At 42.3% G+C, this 14156-nt stretch overlaps 3 protein-coding genes across 3 annotated transcripts; 1 reads left to right on the plus strand and 2 right to left on the minus strand.

Moving 5' to 3' along the window:
* Positions 1 to 9000: 9000 nt before the first annotated feature.
* LOC310868870 (histone H2A-like) lies at positions 9001 to 9384 on the plus strand (the record flags this gene model as incomplete). The annotated part of the gene is made up of 1 exon (XM_083779346.1): positions 9001 to 9384. One exon carries the CDS (start codon positions 9001 to 9003, stop codon positions 9382 to 9384), a length of 384 nt encoding a protein of 127 aa, XP_083635472.1.
* Positions 9385 to 10043: 659 nt separating this feature from the next.
* Positions 10044 to 10443, minus strand: LOC310869242 (histone H2B 1/2-like). Its single transcript, XM_083779877.1, has one exon. It carries the CDS (start codon positions 10431 to 10433, stop codon positions 10056 to 10058), a length of 378 nt encoding a protein of 125 aa, XP_083636003.1. The 5' UTR covers positions 10434 to 10443; the 3' UTR covers positions 10044 to 10055.
* Positions 10444 to 11481: 1038 nt separating this feature from the next.
* Positions 11482 to 13362, minus strand: LOC310868687 (transketolase-like protein 2; the record flags this gene model as incomplete). Its single annotated transcript, XM_083779143.1, has 1 exon — positions 11482 to 13362. The coding sequence occupies one exon, from the start codon at positions 13360 to 13362 to the stop codon at positions 11482 to 11484; it is 1881 nt and encodes a 626-aa protein (XP_083635269.1).
* Positions 13363 to 14156: the final 794 nt, after the last annotated feature.

Here is a 14156-nt window from a genome sequence, read left to right on the forward strand (position 1 = left end):
TGCCATTGAGCCCCATGTTAAATGTCTCAAATTTGAAAGCACTATATTTCTAAAACTATGAAACATTTCAAAGATTCCTTTTCAGGCAAACATGTCCACCGTAAGATGAACCTAAGTAGGCTAGAATGGGGTTGCTAGGTGTAAGTATGTAGGACTAGTAGCATGCCAAAGTTTGTGCTATTGCCATAGAGAATGCATTGGGCGTTTAAGTTAAATAACTCATAAACTACAAACCATAAAAATAAAAAAAAGTTCCAGCATGTGTCTCCACAGTAAGCTGAATAATAAAAAGTTTGAATGGAGTATCTAGGTGAAAGTGACTTTTGACGTGCCTATAGAGCTGCCATTGAGCCCAATGTTAAATGTCTCAAATTTGAAAGCACTATATTTCTAAAACTATGAAACATTTCAAAGATTCCTTTTCAGGCAAACATGTCCACCGTAAGATGAACCTAAGTAGGCTAGAATGGGGTTGCTAGGTGTAAGTATGTAGGACTAGTAGCATGCCAAAGTTTGTGCTATTGCCATAGAGAATGCATTGGGCGTTTAAGTTAAATAACTCATAAACTACAAACCATAAAAATAAAAATAAGTTCCAGCATGTGTCTCCACAGTAAGCTGAATAATGAAAAGTGTGAATGGAGTTTCTAGGTGAAAGTGACTTTTGACGTGCCTATAGAGCTGCCATTGAGCCCCATGTTAAATGTCTCAAATTTGAAAGCACTATATTTCTAAAACTATGAAACATTTCAAAGATTCCTTTTCAGGCAAACATGTACACCGTAAGATGAACCTAAGTAGGCTAGAATGGGGTTGCTAGGTGTAAGTATGTAGGACTAGTAGCATGCCAAAGTTTGTGCTATTGCCATAGAGAATGCATTGGGCGTTTAAGTTAACTAACTCATAAACTACAAACCATAAAAATAAAAAAAAGTTCCAGCATGTGTCTCCACAGTAAGCTGAATAATAAAAAGTGTGAATGGAGTTTCTAGGTGAAAGTGACTTTTGACGTGCCTATAGAGCTGCCATTGAGCCCAATGTTAAATGTCTCAAATTTGAAAGCACTATATTTCTAAAACTATGAAACATTTCAAAGATTCCTTTTCAGGCAAACATGTCCACCGTAAGATGAACCTAAGTAGGCTAGAATGGGGTTGCTAGGTGTAAGTATGTAGGACTAGTAGCATGCCAAAGTGTGTGCTATTGCCATAGAGAATGCATTGGGCGTTTAAGTTAAATAACTCATAAACTACAAAACATAAAAGAAAAAAAAGTTCCAGCATGTGTCTCCACAGTAAGCTGAATAATAAAAAGTGTGAATGGAGTTTCTAGGTGAAAGTGACTTTTGACGTGCCTATAGAGCTGCCATTGAGCCCCATGTTAAATGTCTCAAATTTTAAAGCACTATATTTCTAAAACTATGAAACATTTCAAATATTCCTTTTCAGACAAACATGTCCACCGTAAGATGGACCTAAGTAGGCTAGAATGGGGTTGCTAGGTGTAAGTATGTAGGACTAGTAGCATGCCAAAGTTTGTGCTATTGCCATAGAGAATGCATTGGGCGTTTAAGTTAAATAACTCATAAACTACAAACCATAAAAATAAAAAAAAGTTCCAGCATGTGTCTCCACAGTAAGCTGAATAATAAAAAGTGTGAATGGAGTTTCTTGGTGAAAGTGACTTTTGACGTGCCTATAGAGCTGCCATTGAGCCCCATGTTAAATGTCTCAAATTTGAAAGCACTATATTTCTAAAACTATGAAACATTTCAAAGATTCCTTTTCAGGCAAACATGTCCACCGTAAGATGAACCTAAGTAGGCTAGAATGGGGTTGCTAGGTGTAAGTATGTAGAACTAGTAGCATGCCAAAGTTTGTGCTATTGCCATAGAGAATGCATTGGGCGTTTAAGTTAAATAACTCATAAACTACAAACCATAAAAATAAAAAAAAGTTCCAGCATGTGTCTCCACAGTAAGCTGCATAATAAAAAGTGTGAATGGAGTTTCTAGGTGAAAGTGACTTTTGACGTGCCTATAGAGCTGCCATTGAGCCCCATGTTAAATGTCTCAAATTTGAAAGCACTATATTTCTAAAACTATGAAACATTTCAAAGTTTCCTTTTCAGGCAAACATGTACACCGTAAGATGAACCTAAGTAGGCTAGAATGGGGTTGCTAGGTGTAAGTATGTAGGACTAGTAGCATGCCAAAGTTTGTGCTATTGCCATAGAGAATGCATTGGGCGTTTAAGTTAAATAACTCATAAACTACAAACCATAAAAATAAAAAAAAGTTCCAACATGTGTCTCCACAGTAAGCTGAATAATAAAAAGTGTGAATGGAGTTTCTAGGTGAAAGTGACTTTTGACGTGCCTATAGAGCTGCCATTGAGCCCCATGTTAAATGTCTCAAATTTGAAAGCACTATATTTCTAAAACTATGAAACATTTCAAAGATTCCTTTTCAGGCAAACATGTCCACCGTAAGATGAACCTAAGTAGGCTAGAATGGGGTTGCTAGGTGTAAGTATGTAGGACTAGTAGCATGCCAAAGTTTGTGCTATTGCCATAGAGAATGCATTGGGCGTTTAAGTTAAATAACTCATAAACTACAAACCATAAAAATAAAAAAAAGTTCCAGCATGTGTCTCCACAGTAAGCTGAATAATAAAAAGTTTGAATGGAGTATCTAGGTGAAAGTGACTTTTGACGTGCCTATAGAGCTGCCATTGAGCCCAATGTTAAATGTCTCAAATTTGAAAGCACTATATTTCTAAAACTATGAAACATTTCAAAGATTCCTTTTCAGGCAAACATGTCCACCGTAAGATGAACCTAAGTAGGCTAGAATGGGGTTGCTAGGTGTAAGTATGTAGGACTAGTAGCATGCCAAAGTTTGTGCTATTGCCATAGAGAATGCATTGGGCGTTTAAGTTAAATAACTCATAAACTACAAACCATAAAAATAAAAAAAAGTTCCAGCATGTGTCTCCACAGTAAGCTGAATAATAAAAAGTGTGAATGGAGTTTCTAGGTGAAAGTGACTTTTGACGTGCCTATAGAGCTGCCATTGAGCCCCATGTTAAATGTCTCAAATTTGAAAGCACTATATTTCTAAAACTATGAAACATTTCAAAGATTCCTTTTCAGGCAAACATGTACACCGTAAGATGAACCTAAGTAGGCTAGAATGGGGTTGCTAGGTGTAAGTATGTAGGACTAGTAGCATGCCAAAGTTTGTGCTATTGCCATAGAGAATGCATTGGGCGTTTAAGTTAAATAACTCATAAACTAAAAACCATAAAAATAAAAAAAAGTTCCAACATGTGTCTCCACAGTAAGCTGAATAATAAAAAGTGTGAATGAAGTTTCTAGGTGAAAGTGACTTTTGACGTGCCTATAGAGCTGCCATTGAGCCCCATGTTAAATGTCTCAAATTTGAAAGCACTATATTTCTAAAACTATGAAACATTTCAAAGATTCCTTTTCAGGCAAACATGTACACCGTAAGATGAACCTAAGTAGGCTAGAATGGGGTTGCTAGGTGTAAGTATGTAGGACTAGTAGCATGCCAAAGTTTGTGCTATTGCCATAGAGAATGCATTGGGCGTTTAAGTTAAATAACTCATAAACTACAAACCATAAAAATAAAAAAAAGTTCCAACATGTGTCTCCACAGTAAGCTGAATAATAAAAAGTGTGAATGGAGTTTCTAGGTGAAAGTGACTTTTGACGTGCCTATAGAGCTGCCATTGAGCCCCATGTTAAATGTCTCAAATTTGAAAGCACTATATTTCTAAAACTATGAAACATTTCAAAGATTCCTTTTCAGGCAAACATGTCCACCGTAAGATGAACCTAAGTAGGCTAGAATGGGGTTGCTAGGTGTAAGTATGTAGGACTAGTAGCATGCCAAAGTTTGTGCTATTGCCATAGAGAATGCATTGGGCGTTTAAGTTAAATAACTCATAAACTACAAACCATAAAAATAAAAAAAAGTTCCAGCATGTGTCTCCACAGTAAGCTGAATAATAAAAAGTTTGAATGGAGTATCTAGGTGAAAGTGACTTTTGACGTGCCTATAGAGCTGCCATTGAGCCCAATGTTAAATGTCTCAAATTTGAAAGCACTATATTTCTAAAACTATGAAACATTTCAAAGATTCCTTTTCAGGCAAACATGTCCACCGTAAGATGAACCTAAGTAGGCTAGAATGGGGTTGCTAGGTGTAAGTATGTAGGACTAGTAGCATGCCAAAGTTTGTGCTATTGCCATAGAGAATGCATTGGGCGTTTAAGTTAAATAACTCATAAACTACAAACCATAAAAATAAAAAAAAGTTCCAGCATGTGTCTCCACAGTAAGCTGAATAATAAAAAGTGTGAATGGAGTTTCTAGGTGAAAGTGACTTTTGACGTGCCTATAGAGCTGCCATTGAGCCCCATGTTAAATGTCTCAAATTTGAAAGCACTATATTTCTAAAACTATGAAACATTTCAAAGATTCCTTTTCAGGCAAACATGTACACCGTAATATGAACCTAAGTAGGCTAGAATGGGGTTGCTATGTGTAAGTATGTAGGACTAGTAGCATGCCAAAGTTTGTGCTATTGCCATAGAGAATGCATTGGGCGTTTAAGTTAAATAACTCATAAACTACAAACCATAAAAATAAAAAAAAGTTCCAGCATGTGTCTCCACAGTAAGCTGAATAATAAAAAGTGTGAATGGAGTTTCTAGGTGAAAGTGACTTTTGACGTGCCTATAGAGCTGCCATTGAGCCCAATGTTAAATGTCTCAAATTTGAAAGCACTATATTTCTAAAACTATGAAACATTTCAAAGATTCCTTTTCAGGCAAACATGTCCACCGTAAGATGAACCTAAGTAGGCTAGAATGGGGTTGCTAGGTGTAAGTATGTAGGACTAGTAGCATGCCAAAGTTTGTGCTATTGCCATAGAGAATGCATTGTGTTGCGGAGGATGAGAGGAATGCTCTCATCCTCCGCAACACCCATTCTCATACACCGCTATACACCGCGAGGATATGGGCTATAGCCCATATCGTACGGCATACTATACTGTAGCACGCTGTTTTTCATCATTTTTGAGGATTTGAAAAAAATGGAAAAAACCATGGGTTATAGCCCATTGTTTTTTTTTATTAAAATATATATATATATCCTCGTTTTTCATCATTTTAGACCATGGGCTATAGCCCATATCGTACGGCATACCATAGCACGCCGTTTTTCATCATTTTTGAGGATTTAAAAAAAAGGAAAAAATGAAGGAAAAAAAAACGATTGGTTATAGCCCATCGTCTTTTTTTTTTTTTTTTTTCTCCTTGTTTTTCATTTTCATTTTTAAAGAAATCACTCCCATATGGTCCATGGTCTCGGAGTGATTTTCATCTTTTCTTCAAATCCTCGTTTTTCATCATTTTTGAGGATTTGAAATAAAGACGAAAATCACTCCGAGGCCATGGGCCCATGGTCCATGGCTTCAGAGTGATTTTCGTCTTTTTTCAAATCCTCAAATGTATAAAAATGGCGTGGTATAGTATGCCGTCCGAGGCCATGGGCTATAGCCCATAGCCTATATTGTGCAATTTTTTCATGTTTTTCAGCATTTTTTGTAATCGTCTTGTGGTTCATACATTCAAACGTCTAAATAAACAACAGCACAACAAACAATAGACAAATCTCCTGTTTTTTTATTTCTTTTTTGTATCAATGTTGTTACTCAAAGGCAAAGGAAGTTTGTGTTGTGGCAGGTAGAAAGTTCCTCAGTGAGTTAGCACACTGGCCACATGATCTGGATATTGTGGGTTCAAACCCCACTCAAGTCTTTACTTGCAAGACCAATTTCCAGAAGAACAACTTCAAAACAAACAAAAAAGCGGTTATCTGTGCAAGCTCAAGTAGGGAAATCAATCACAACGTAGTTTGAGCTCTGTGTCTGTTAGGATGTCACACTGTTGATCTGTAGTAGATTGTAAAGTGAAAGGATCTCCCTGCACCAACTGGCTGTCTGTGTGCCCCTGTGACATCACTCATATGGAGCCAAGTGATTTGTTTGTGATTGATACTGTTAGACAACACACTCCATATTTGGGCATAGCTTCTTTGGGAACTCCTTATATTGGTATGGCTGAGTCACGGTGACATGAGTGTGATGACGTAAAACAAACAAATGGACAAATAATCATACATTGATGATAATAATCATAAAGTACTCTAACTTAAGTATACATTAGTATTATTATTTAGAAACCTGACTTTGATACAAATATTTGGTCCCCCCCCCCCCCCCCCCCCCGTAGTAACTCAGAGTACCCCCTGTTGAAGACCTGCATGGTTTAAACTGTTCCTCATTTTGCTGGGGAACCCCCTTCAAGGACCCCTGGGCCCACATTGAGAACCAGTGTCAAACCACCTGGCCCCTCCTGCTCGTCCTCCTCCAAGTACACCATGCTAGGTTCTCTGCAAAGTCCCACATGTCCTCCTCCTTCCTTCTCCTCCTCATCCTCCTCGCCCACGCCTGCCTCGACTCCCCTCGACTCATCGCAGTCCTGCATGCGGCAACTTTTGCCATGGCTGGTGCTGCCGTCCGTCTCCTCGATGTCAGACCCACTGTCGTCGTCGTCGTCCTCCTCCTCCTCCTCCTCTCCCGGGCTGAGCTCAAAGCGGAAGTTCCCTCCGCCTGGGGGTAGGTAGCGGGCGTCCTCCGCCTCGTCCAGGGAGGAGGTGGGGCTGTGGGGGATGTGGCTCTGGTACCACTCCCTGTTGTCCTCCAGCGTGTCCAGAATGTCCTGAGCGTCGGGGTGGACCAGGTCGGCCCACGTCTCCCACAGAGGATGGACGATGTAGTCGATGAAGCCCACCTGCACAGAGGACAGATGGATGGCACAAGGGGATCAGTTTATAACCCATTCGGGTGTTTGAAGCATTGCGTTATACTTTAGCTAATGAAAAATAGCAGATCTACAAGCTCATAGCTATGAACTTGTAGGTCTGCTATCTTTTTTTAAATGGTAAAAATGTGTTGCAAATCTTTGAATATATATTCTTTCAGAGCGAACGTTTTTAAGTCAAATCTTTGCTTCTGCATGGGGGGGGGATCACTGGAACAACATATTTTTAGATGGGGGTCGGCGGCCAAATGCAGATATTTTTTGGGGTCCTTGACATGAAAATGTTTGAGAACGACCGACATAGAAAAAACACAGGTTTTTCAGAAAACTGTCAGGATTTGGAAGGCATCTGTAGAATCCTCCTCAGGTCTAAATGGGTTAAATAAAATCACACCTGTGTGAAGTGAGGGGCGCTCATATCGTCTCCTTAATTCCGGCCAATCACAATTTGCGTCCTCACTTTTGTCTTCAATGTTTGTGTTTTCACAATGTTTGTGTTTAGACAAACACTCAAAACTGGCCATTCATAGTCAATGGCATTCAATGTCTGCGTTTCAACGAACACTCTGGCCATTCATTGTCAAATGCATTCAATGTTTGAGTTAGGACAATGTTTGTGTTTATACAAACCCTCAAAGCTGGACATTTTGTAAGGTAACTTCTAGCTACTTGTAACGGAGTACATTGCAGTCTACTTTTACTTACTTACTTAAAAAGTGAGTACCGGTACTTTTTCCACCACTGATATTAGATGTTTGCCCGGGACCCAAACTAGTGAAAACAGCAGATCTACAAGCTCACACCAGCGTTTTAAAACCACCGTCTTACGGGTGTGGAGCTAAAGCGTCTGGGGACGGGACAGAGCGAGAGCGTCACCTGGTTCTTCTCCACGGAGGCGTTGTGCTTGTCACACATGGGGCTGATCTCGATGCACATGTCCCGCTCTCGGTCTCCCTGGCCGAAGAACTCCTCCGTGATGCGCTCGGTCCACTGGCGGTACAGCTGCAGCGGCTTGGTGGGGTTGCTCAGGTCAGCACAGTGCACGATGTTCTGGAGGACCTGAGGGGGAACCGCCACAGACCCACTATGAATGTGTGTTCTGGACCAGTGTTGTTGTTTTTAGTTTGAGTCATAGTCTCTTGAATAGTCGCATTTTAGTCACCTGGAATGTTTTAGTGTTTCAGTCAATGTCATATGGTTTTAGTCGACTAAATCTGCAGTTGATAATTGATTTAGTCGACTAATACATTGATCGTAATGACTGGAAATAGCTGATCTACAAGCCCACAGAAAAAAATCACAACCCATTGTCCTGATGTCATCAACATATAGTGCTTAATTCAGAACGTGAGATGCCCCTCGCCCAATGATAAAATGCTCTCACCCAGAGTTCAGAGAGGGGGGTGGGGGGGGGGCGATGGGGGTGGGGGGGCGATGGTGGGGTGGGGGGAGTAGGGGACGGGGGCGGGCGGAGAGGGGGGGTTGGGGTGACAAACAGCATACGTTGATTCAACATTGCTTCGATGTTGGCATTTCAATCATTAAAATTCGACCACAAAACAACCACAACATCTTTTCAACATTGGTTAATTGGTAGCCCCATATGTTCCCTCTCCCTACGCTCATTCTGTAGCTCCGAGATGAGGGGCGCGTTCGGCTATGCGCACCGGGAATGTGGTCAGTTTGTTGAGTGTGGTGGGCGGTGACGTCACAGAGTGCGTTCAGTGTGCCTTATTTACGAACGACCAGTTACAATCAAATTTAGCCTACACTACATTTAGTGTCATATTGCATGGATAATATTTTATCCCACTTGCTCTGAGAGACGTGTGGTCAAGAACCTCCGTCTTTGGGAAGAGTCAGAGTTTAGACTGGGAGGAACCGATCACACCACTAGCAGTGATTGGTGGGGAAACTCATACACACTCAGCCCGCGCTCTCATCCGTCTCTATGATTGGTGGGGCGCACAGCCGCACACACAGAATGTACTACGTTGAATATATAAAAGGTCTCGCACGCCTCTACTCCAGCATATTTCTTCGAGTGCTTATTATTCTAGAAATAAACCTAACCTACTACAAAATGAGTGGACGAGGAAAAACTGGAGGAAAGGTCAGGCAGAAGGCCAAGACCCGCTCATCCCGTGCCGGGCTCCAGTTCCCCGTGGGTCGTGTTCACAGGCTGCTGCGTAAAGGCAACTATGCCCAGAGAGTCGGTGCCGGCGCCCCGGTCTATCTTGCGGCTGTCCTCGAGTATCTGACCGCTGAGATCCTGGAGTTGGCTGGAAATGCTGCCCGCGACAACAAGAAGAGTCGTATCATCCCCCGTCACCTCCAGCTGGCCGTCCGCAACGACGAGGAGCTCAACAAACTGCTGGGTGGAGTGACCATCGCTCAGGGCGGTGTGCTGCCCAACATCCAGGCTGTTCTGCTGCCCAAGAAGACCGAGAAAGCCGCCAAGAAATAAATCTACTTAACTCGACTTAACAAACCCCCACAAAGGCTCTTTTAAGAGCCACCCACTGTTTCTGCATAAGAGTGATTTCCAATATTATAAATGCGCACTTTTATAGCTAGACTTAATATTTATCCAGTCTTTCCACATGTCTGCAATCATAACTGCACAGCGGGTTATTGCTTAATTTATTCAGTTGGAATGGGGAAAAGTGAAATGAACCCGCTCTATTCTACATTAGGTCCTAAATGTCTAATGTACATTTATGCTCCAAATGCTGTTCGTGTAATGCTTGCATATCTAGTAATTATTTCAGCATGTAACCACAATACTTTAAAAGATGTATCGACACATGTCTGAGCACGTTATTGCTGTATTTCTTCAGTTTGAATGGAAAAAAAAGTGAAATTAACCCACACTGCTCTATTCTACATAATGTCTAATGTACATTTATGCTGTTCGTGTAATTCTTGCATGATATCTAGTAATTTCCTTTCAGCGTGTAACCACAATAATTATCTACACGTGTCTGCACTATGTATTCACACATTAACTGGTAGTGGTTTAGCCGACATGCATTGTAATGGCCATGTTCATTATATACATATTTGGTTAAACTCTTCTTGGAAAATATGGGTGGTCCTTAAAAGGACCGTTGTGTTTTTAATAGCAAACTATGCAGTTTACTTGGAGCTGGTGTACTTGGTCACAGCCTTGGTGCCCTCAGACACGGCGTGCTTGGCCAGCTCACCGGGGAGCAGCAGGCGGACGGCGGTCTGAATCTCCCTGGATGAGATGGTGCGGCGCTTGTTGTAGTTAGCCAGTTTGGAGGCTTCACCGGCGATGCGCTCAAAGATGTCGTTGACGAAGGAGTTCATGATGCCCATGGCCTTGGAAGAGACGCCGGTGTCGGGGTGGACCTGCTTCAGGACCTTGTATATGTAGATGGCGTAGCTCTCCTTCCTCCCCTTTCTGCGCTTCTTGCCGCCCTTCGTGGCGGTCTTGGTGACGGCGCCCTTCTTGGAGCCCTTCTTGGGCGCTGGCTTTGCTACTTCAGGCATCGTGCTTGTAGTCAATAGAATAGTTCAGTTGCAGTGAGAATGTGTAAGAGGACGCTCTCGTACCACTATTTATAGAGAGCCAATGCAAATGTAGCGTGGGACTCCTAGCATATGATTGGCTGATCCTGCCACAAAGAGTCTTTGTTGTGCTCTATTGTCCCTGTAACATTGTGAGGGGCTAAATATACTAGATCCTTAATACATTATTAATATGTATGGTAAATGTATAATTTAAAGCCCCTTTTTATCATAATGTGTTTGATTTTGCATTGATCCTCCTTTATGACTGCTAGCTGTTGCTGCTATGACACCCACATTTCCCCATTATAAAGGTATATCTATCTGCATATTAATTTGCCACAACTTAAGCTTTACCTAACATACAGGGAAACACTGTAGGCCTATTCTGAATATTGCAAAGATAAACTGAGTGGGTGTCATGCCCAGGCCTCAGGTCCCACCTGACAGAAACCGGCCTGCTGAAAGCAGGAACCGGATTAACTACTACATTAATTAACATGTTCTTTATTGGCACCAAATTTCATTCATCCAGAGAGAGTACAAGCTTTACCAGAAGTAATAGAAACTGTTGTGTTGTTTTGATAGTTGTTTTTATCCCTTCCTATAATGTTTGTTTTAAAAACGCCATGTATTGACAATGAAGGGATAATTAATTGTTTTTAGTTCAATGTTTGTTTTAAAAACGCCATTGACAATAAAGATAATGTTTTGTTTGATTTATACAGAGCGGTCCTCTTGTCTGGAATTGTAAGAAAGATCCAAATTCATAGTTATGCAATGATGTTTACCAATAAACTTTTGATTGCCAGTTTGTGGCTCCAACTATTACATTCAGTCAGAGGCTACTTAAAGGACCACTTCACCACTTTTCAACCTATCTTTATATAATAGGTCCTCAATAATAACATAGTTAAGTTAAGTTGGCAAACTTGAATGAAAAAGTTATGATGTTGTGCAACATGTAACAGACATGATTCAAGTACAGATAAATATATGACAAGAGCTTGCCTGGGAATGGAGGGCGTCCTCAGTTGTCAACGATTTGGAGCACAGCGTTGACTATATGCTGGGCACTGATGCCGTACTTGTCCAGCAGTTCCTGGGGCCTTCCACTGCGGGGCACCTCAGTCACAGCCAGACGCTTCACCACAATGTCAGGTTCCTCACCCACCACAGCCAGGACCGCTTCACCAAGACCACCCTCTTTGTAATGGTCTTCCACTGTAATTATCTTTCCCCCTGTTACCCTGGCACTGGCCAAGATGGTGTCAGCATCGAGTGGCTTGATGGTGAATGGGTCAATGACTCTGATATTCTTTCCCTCTGTAGCCAGGGTATCAGCAGCTGTGAGGGCTTCGTGTAGAGTCACACCAGCTCCGATCACAGTCACCTGGTCACTGTCAGACTGACGCACAATCTTTGCCAAGCCCACTTCGAACTTCTCATCCGGGGAGTAGATGATGTTGGTGTCTGGTCTACTTGTACGGATGAAACAGATTCCCTTGGTGTTCGCTGCCAGCTCTACAGCTCTCTCTGTGGACACTGCATCACTGGGATAGAACACAGTACAGTTTGGGATGGCACGGAACATCGCCAGGTCCTCCAGAGCCATTTGGGAGGGGCCATCCTCACCAATGGAGACACCACAGTGGGAGCCCACTAGGTTGACATTGGACTGAGAGATGGCCCCCATTCTAATCTGGTCGTAGGCTCTGGACAAGAAGGCTGCAAAGGTGCTAGCAAAAGCAACCATGCGATCACGGGTGGCACAGCCAATAGCCACACTGACCATGTTCTGCTCAGCAATGAAGCACTCGATGAATCGGTCAGGAAAGTCCTTCTTGAAGGTCTCAGAGAAGGTCGAGTTTTTGGTGTCCCCGTCCAAGGCCACCACCCGTTGGCTTGACTTGCCCAATTTGGCCAGGGCAATGCCATATGCCCGCCTTGTTGCCATCTTTTCATCCTTCTTGTAGGCTGGGGGTTCATGTAGGTTAATGGCAGTAAGGTCTGCAGGAGCTGTGTCCTCATTGGGCAACTCAGGCTTGAGAGTGATGTTTGGGACCTGGATCTGATCCTCCATGTCATTCAGCAGGTCATCCACACAGTCTTTGGGGATGGGCTTCCCGTGCCAGTTGTCCATGTCCTCAATGTTTTTGAGTCCTTTGCCCTTGAATGTCTTTGCAACAATGCAGGTAGGCTTGTCCTTAACCTGCTTGGCTTGCCAGAAAGCCTCACACAGCTCCTCTACATCATGGCCATTCACAATATATGTGTTCCATCCAAAGGCTTCACAACGCTTGCGGTAGGTGTCCATGTTATGCTGCAGAGGTGTAGCCTCACTCTGGCCCAGCCGGTTGACATCAATGATGGCCACCATGTTGTCCAGCTTGTAGTAGGAAGCAAAGGCCATGGCCTCCCATACAGAGCCCTCTGAACACTCCCCATCACCCATCAGGCAGTACACACGGTAACTAGATTTGTCAAAGTATTTCCCAGTGTAGGCCATCCCACATGCAGCTCCAAGACCCTGTCCCAAGGAGCCTGTAGCCACATCGGCAAAGGCCAGTCTAGGTGTTGGGTGCCCTTCCAGGTCAGACTCAAGCTTGCGCAGGTTGAGCAGGTCGGCCTCTTTCACATAACCTGCCTCAGCCCACGCTCCATAGAGGATTGGTGCAGCGTGACCCTTTGACATGACGAAGCGGTCATTACATTGGTTTCGAGGGTCATTGGATTTGTAGCGCATAGTGTAGAAAAACAGGGTAGACATGAGCTCTGCTGCACTGCAACATGAGGTGGGGTGACCAGAGTTTGAGGCGCATGTCGCTTTGAGGGAGTGAATCCTTAGCTTGTTAGCGATGTCCTTTAACCCTTGAATAATGTTTCCATCTGGTTTAATGTAACTTGCCATGGTCTTCGATATAGGGTTGTTATCTGTATTTGAAAAGTTAAAATCTAAGGGTAGTTGAATTACTGTGTTAGTTTTCTAGCATGTATTACGTAATTTGAACAGTCTGTCCACCAATGCATGACTTAGATTATGCCTCTCAGTCAATTGCGTTAGGTCACTCACGTATACGATAACTGTATATGGCTTTGCCTGACAATGTCTAAAAACAAATCATTGCCTCAACACGCATGTGTAGTAGCTGTTATGAGTGCTGTGGGTATAATGATGGCCGTTCTCCATTGTCACAGTATTTGGGGTACAGTCTATTACGTCAGTCATGTGGTAGACTATGACTGAATTCAGGGATTTCCATATATGGGGGATAAAGTGACAAAGGCAACAGACAACACAGACAGAGTATCTTCTCTCTGTGACACTTGAGTTTTCTCCTCGATTAAAACAACATATAACAAACTACCTTTTATTTTATGAAATGCAACAAAGAGCTGACCAGCACTCTGGTTTTCAAGTTATATGCTCAAAACATCACCCTTCCACAGTCCGAGCAGTGTTTCCTCCTTTATATTTATTCTAAACCATTTAAAACTATGTCACATTAACAACAATACTCACAATCCCTTTAGCAGACATTCATGGCGACTTGATACCATAAATAAACTATAGGCTACTGTTGTTCTGTCCTTAATTTTTATATAAATGAAAGGTTTTCTGACCCCAGTAAACACACTCCAGTTAAAGTCAGCATGATGGTGGAGATGATCCTGACTTCCAATGACAGATTGTCAGCTGAAAAC

This window comes from Protomyctophum parallelum (assembly GCF_964188405.1).
Source record: "Protomyctophum parallelum genome assembly, chromosome: 13".
In the NCBI taxonomy this organism is placed as follows: Eukaryota; Metazoa; Chordata; class Actinopteri; order Myctophiformes; family Myctophidae; genus Protomyctophum; species Protomyctophum parallelum.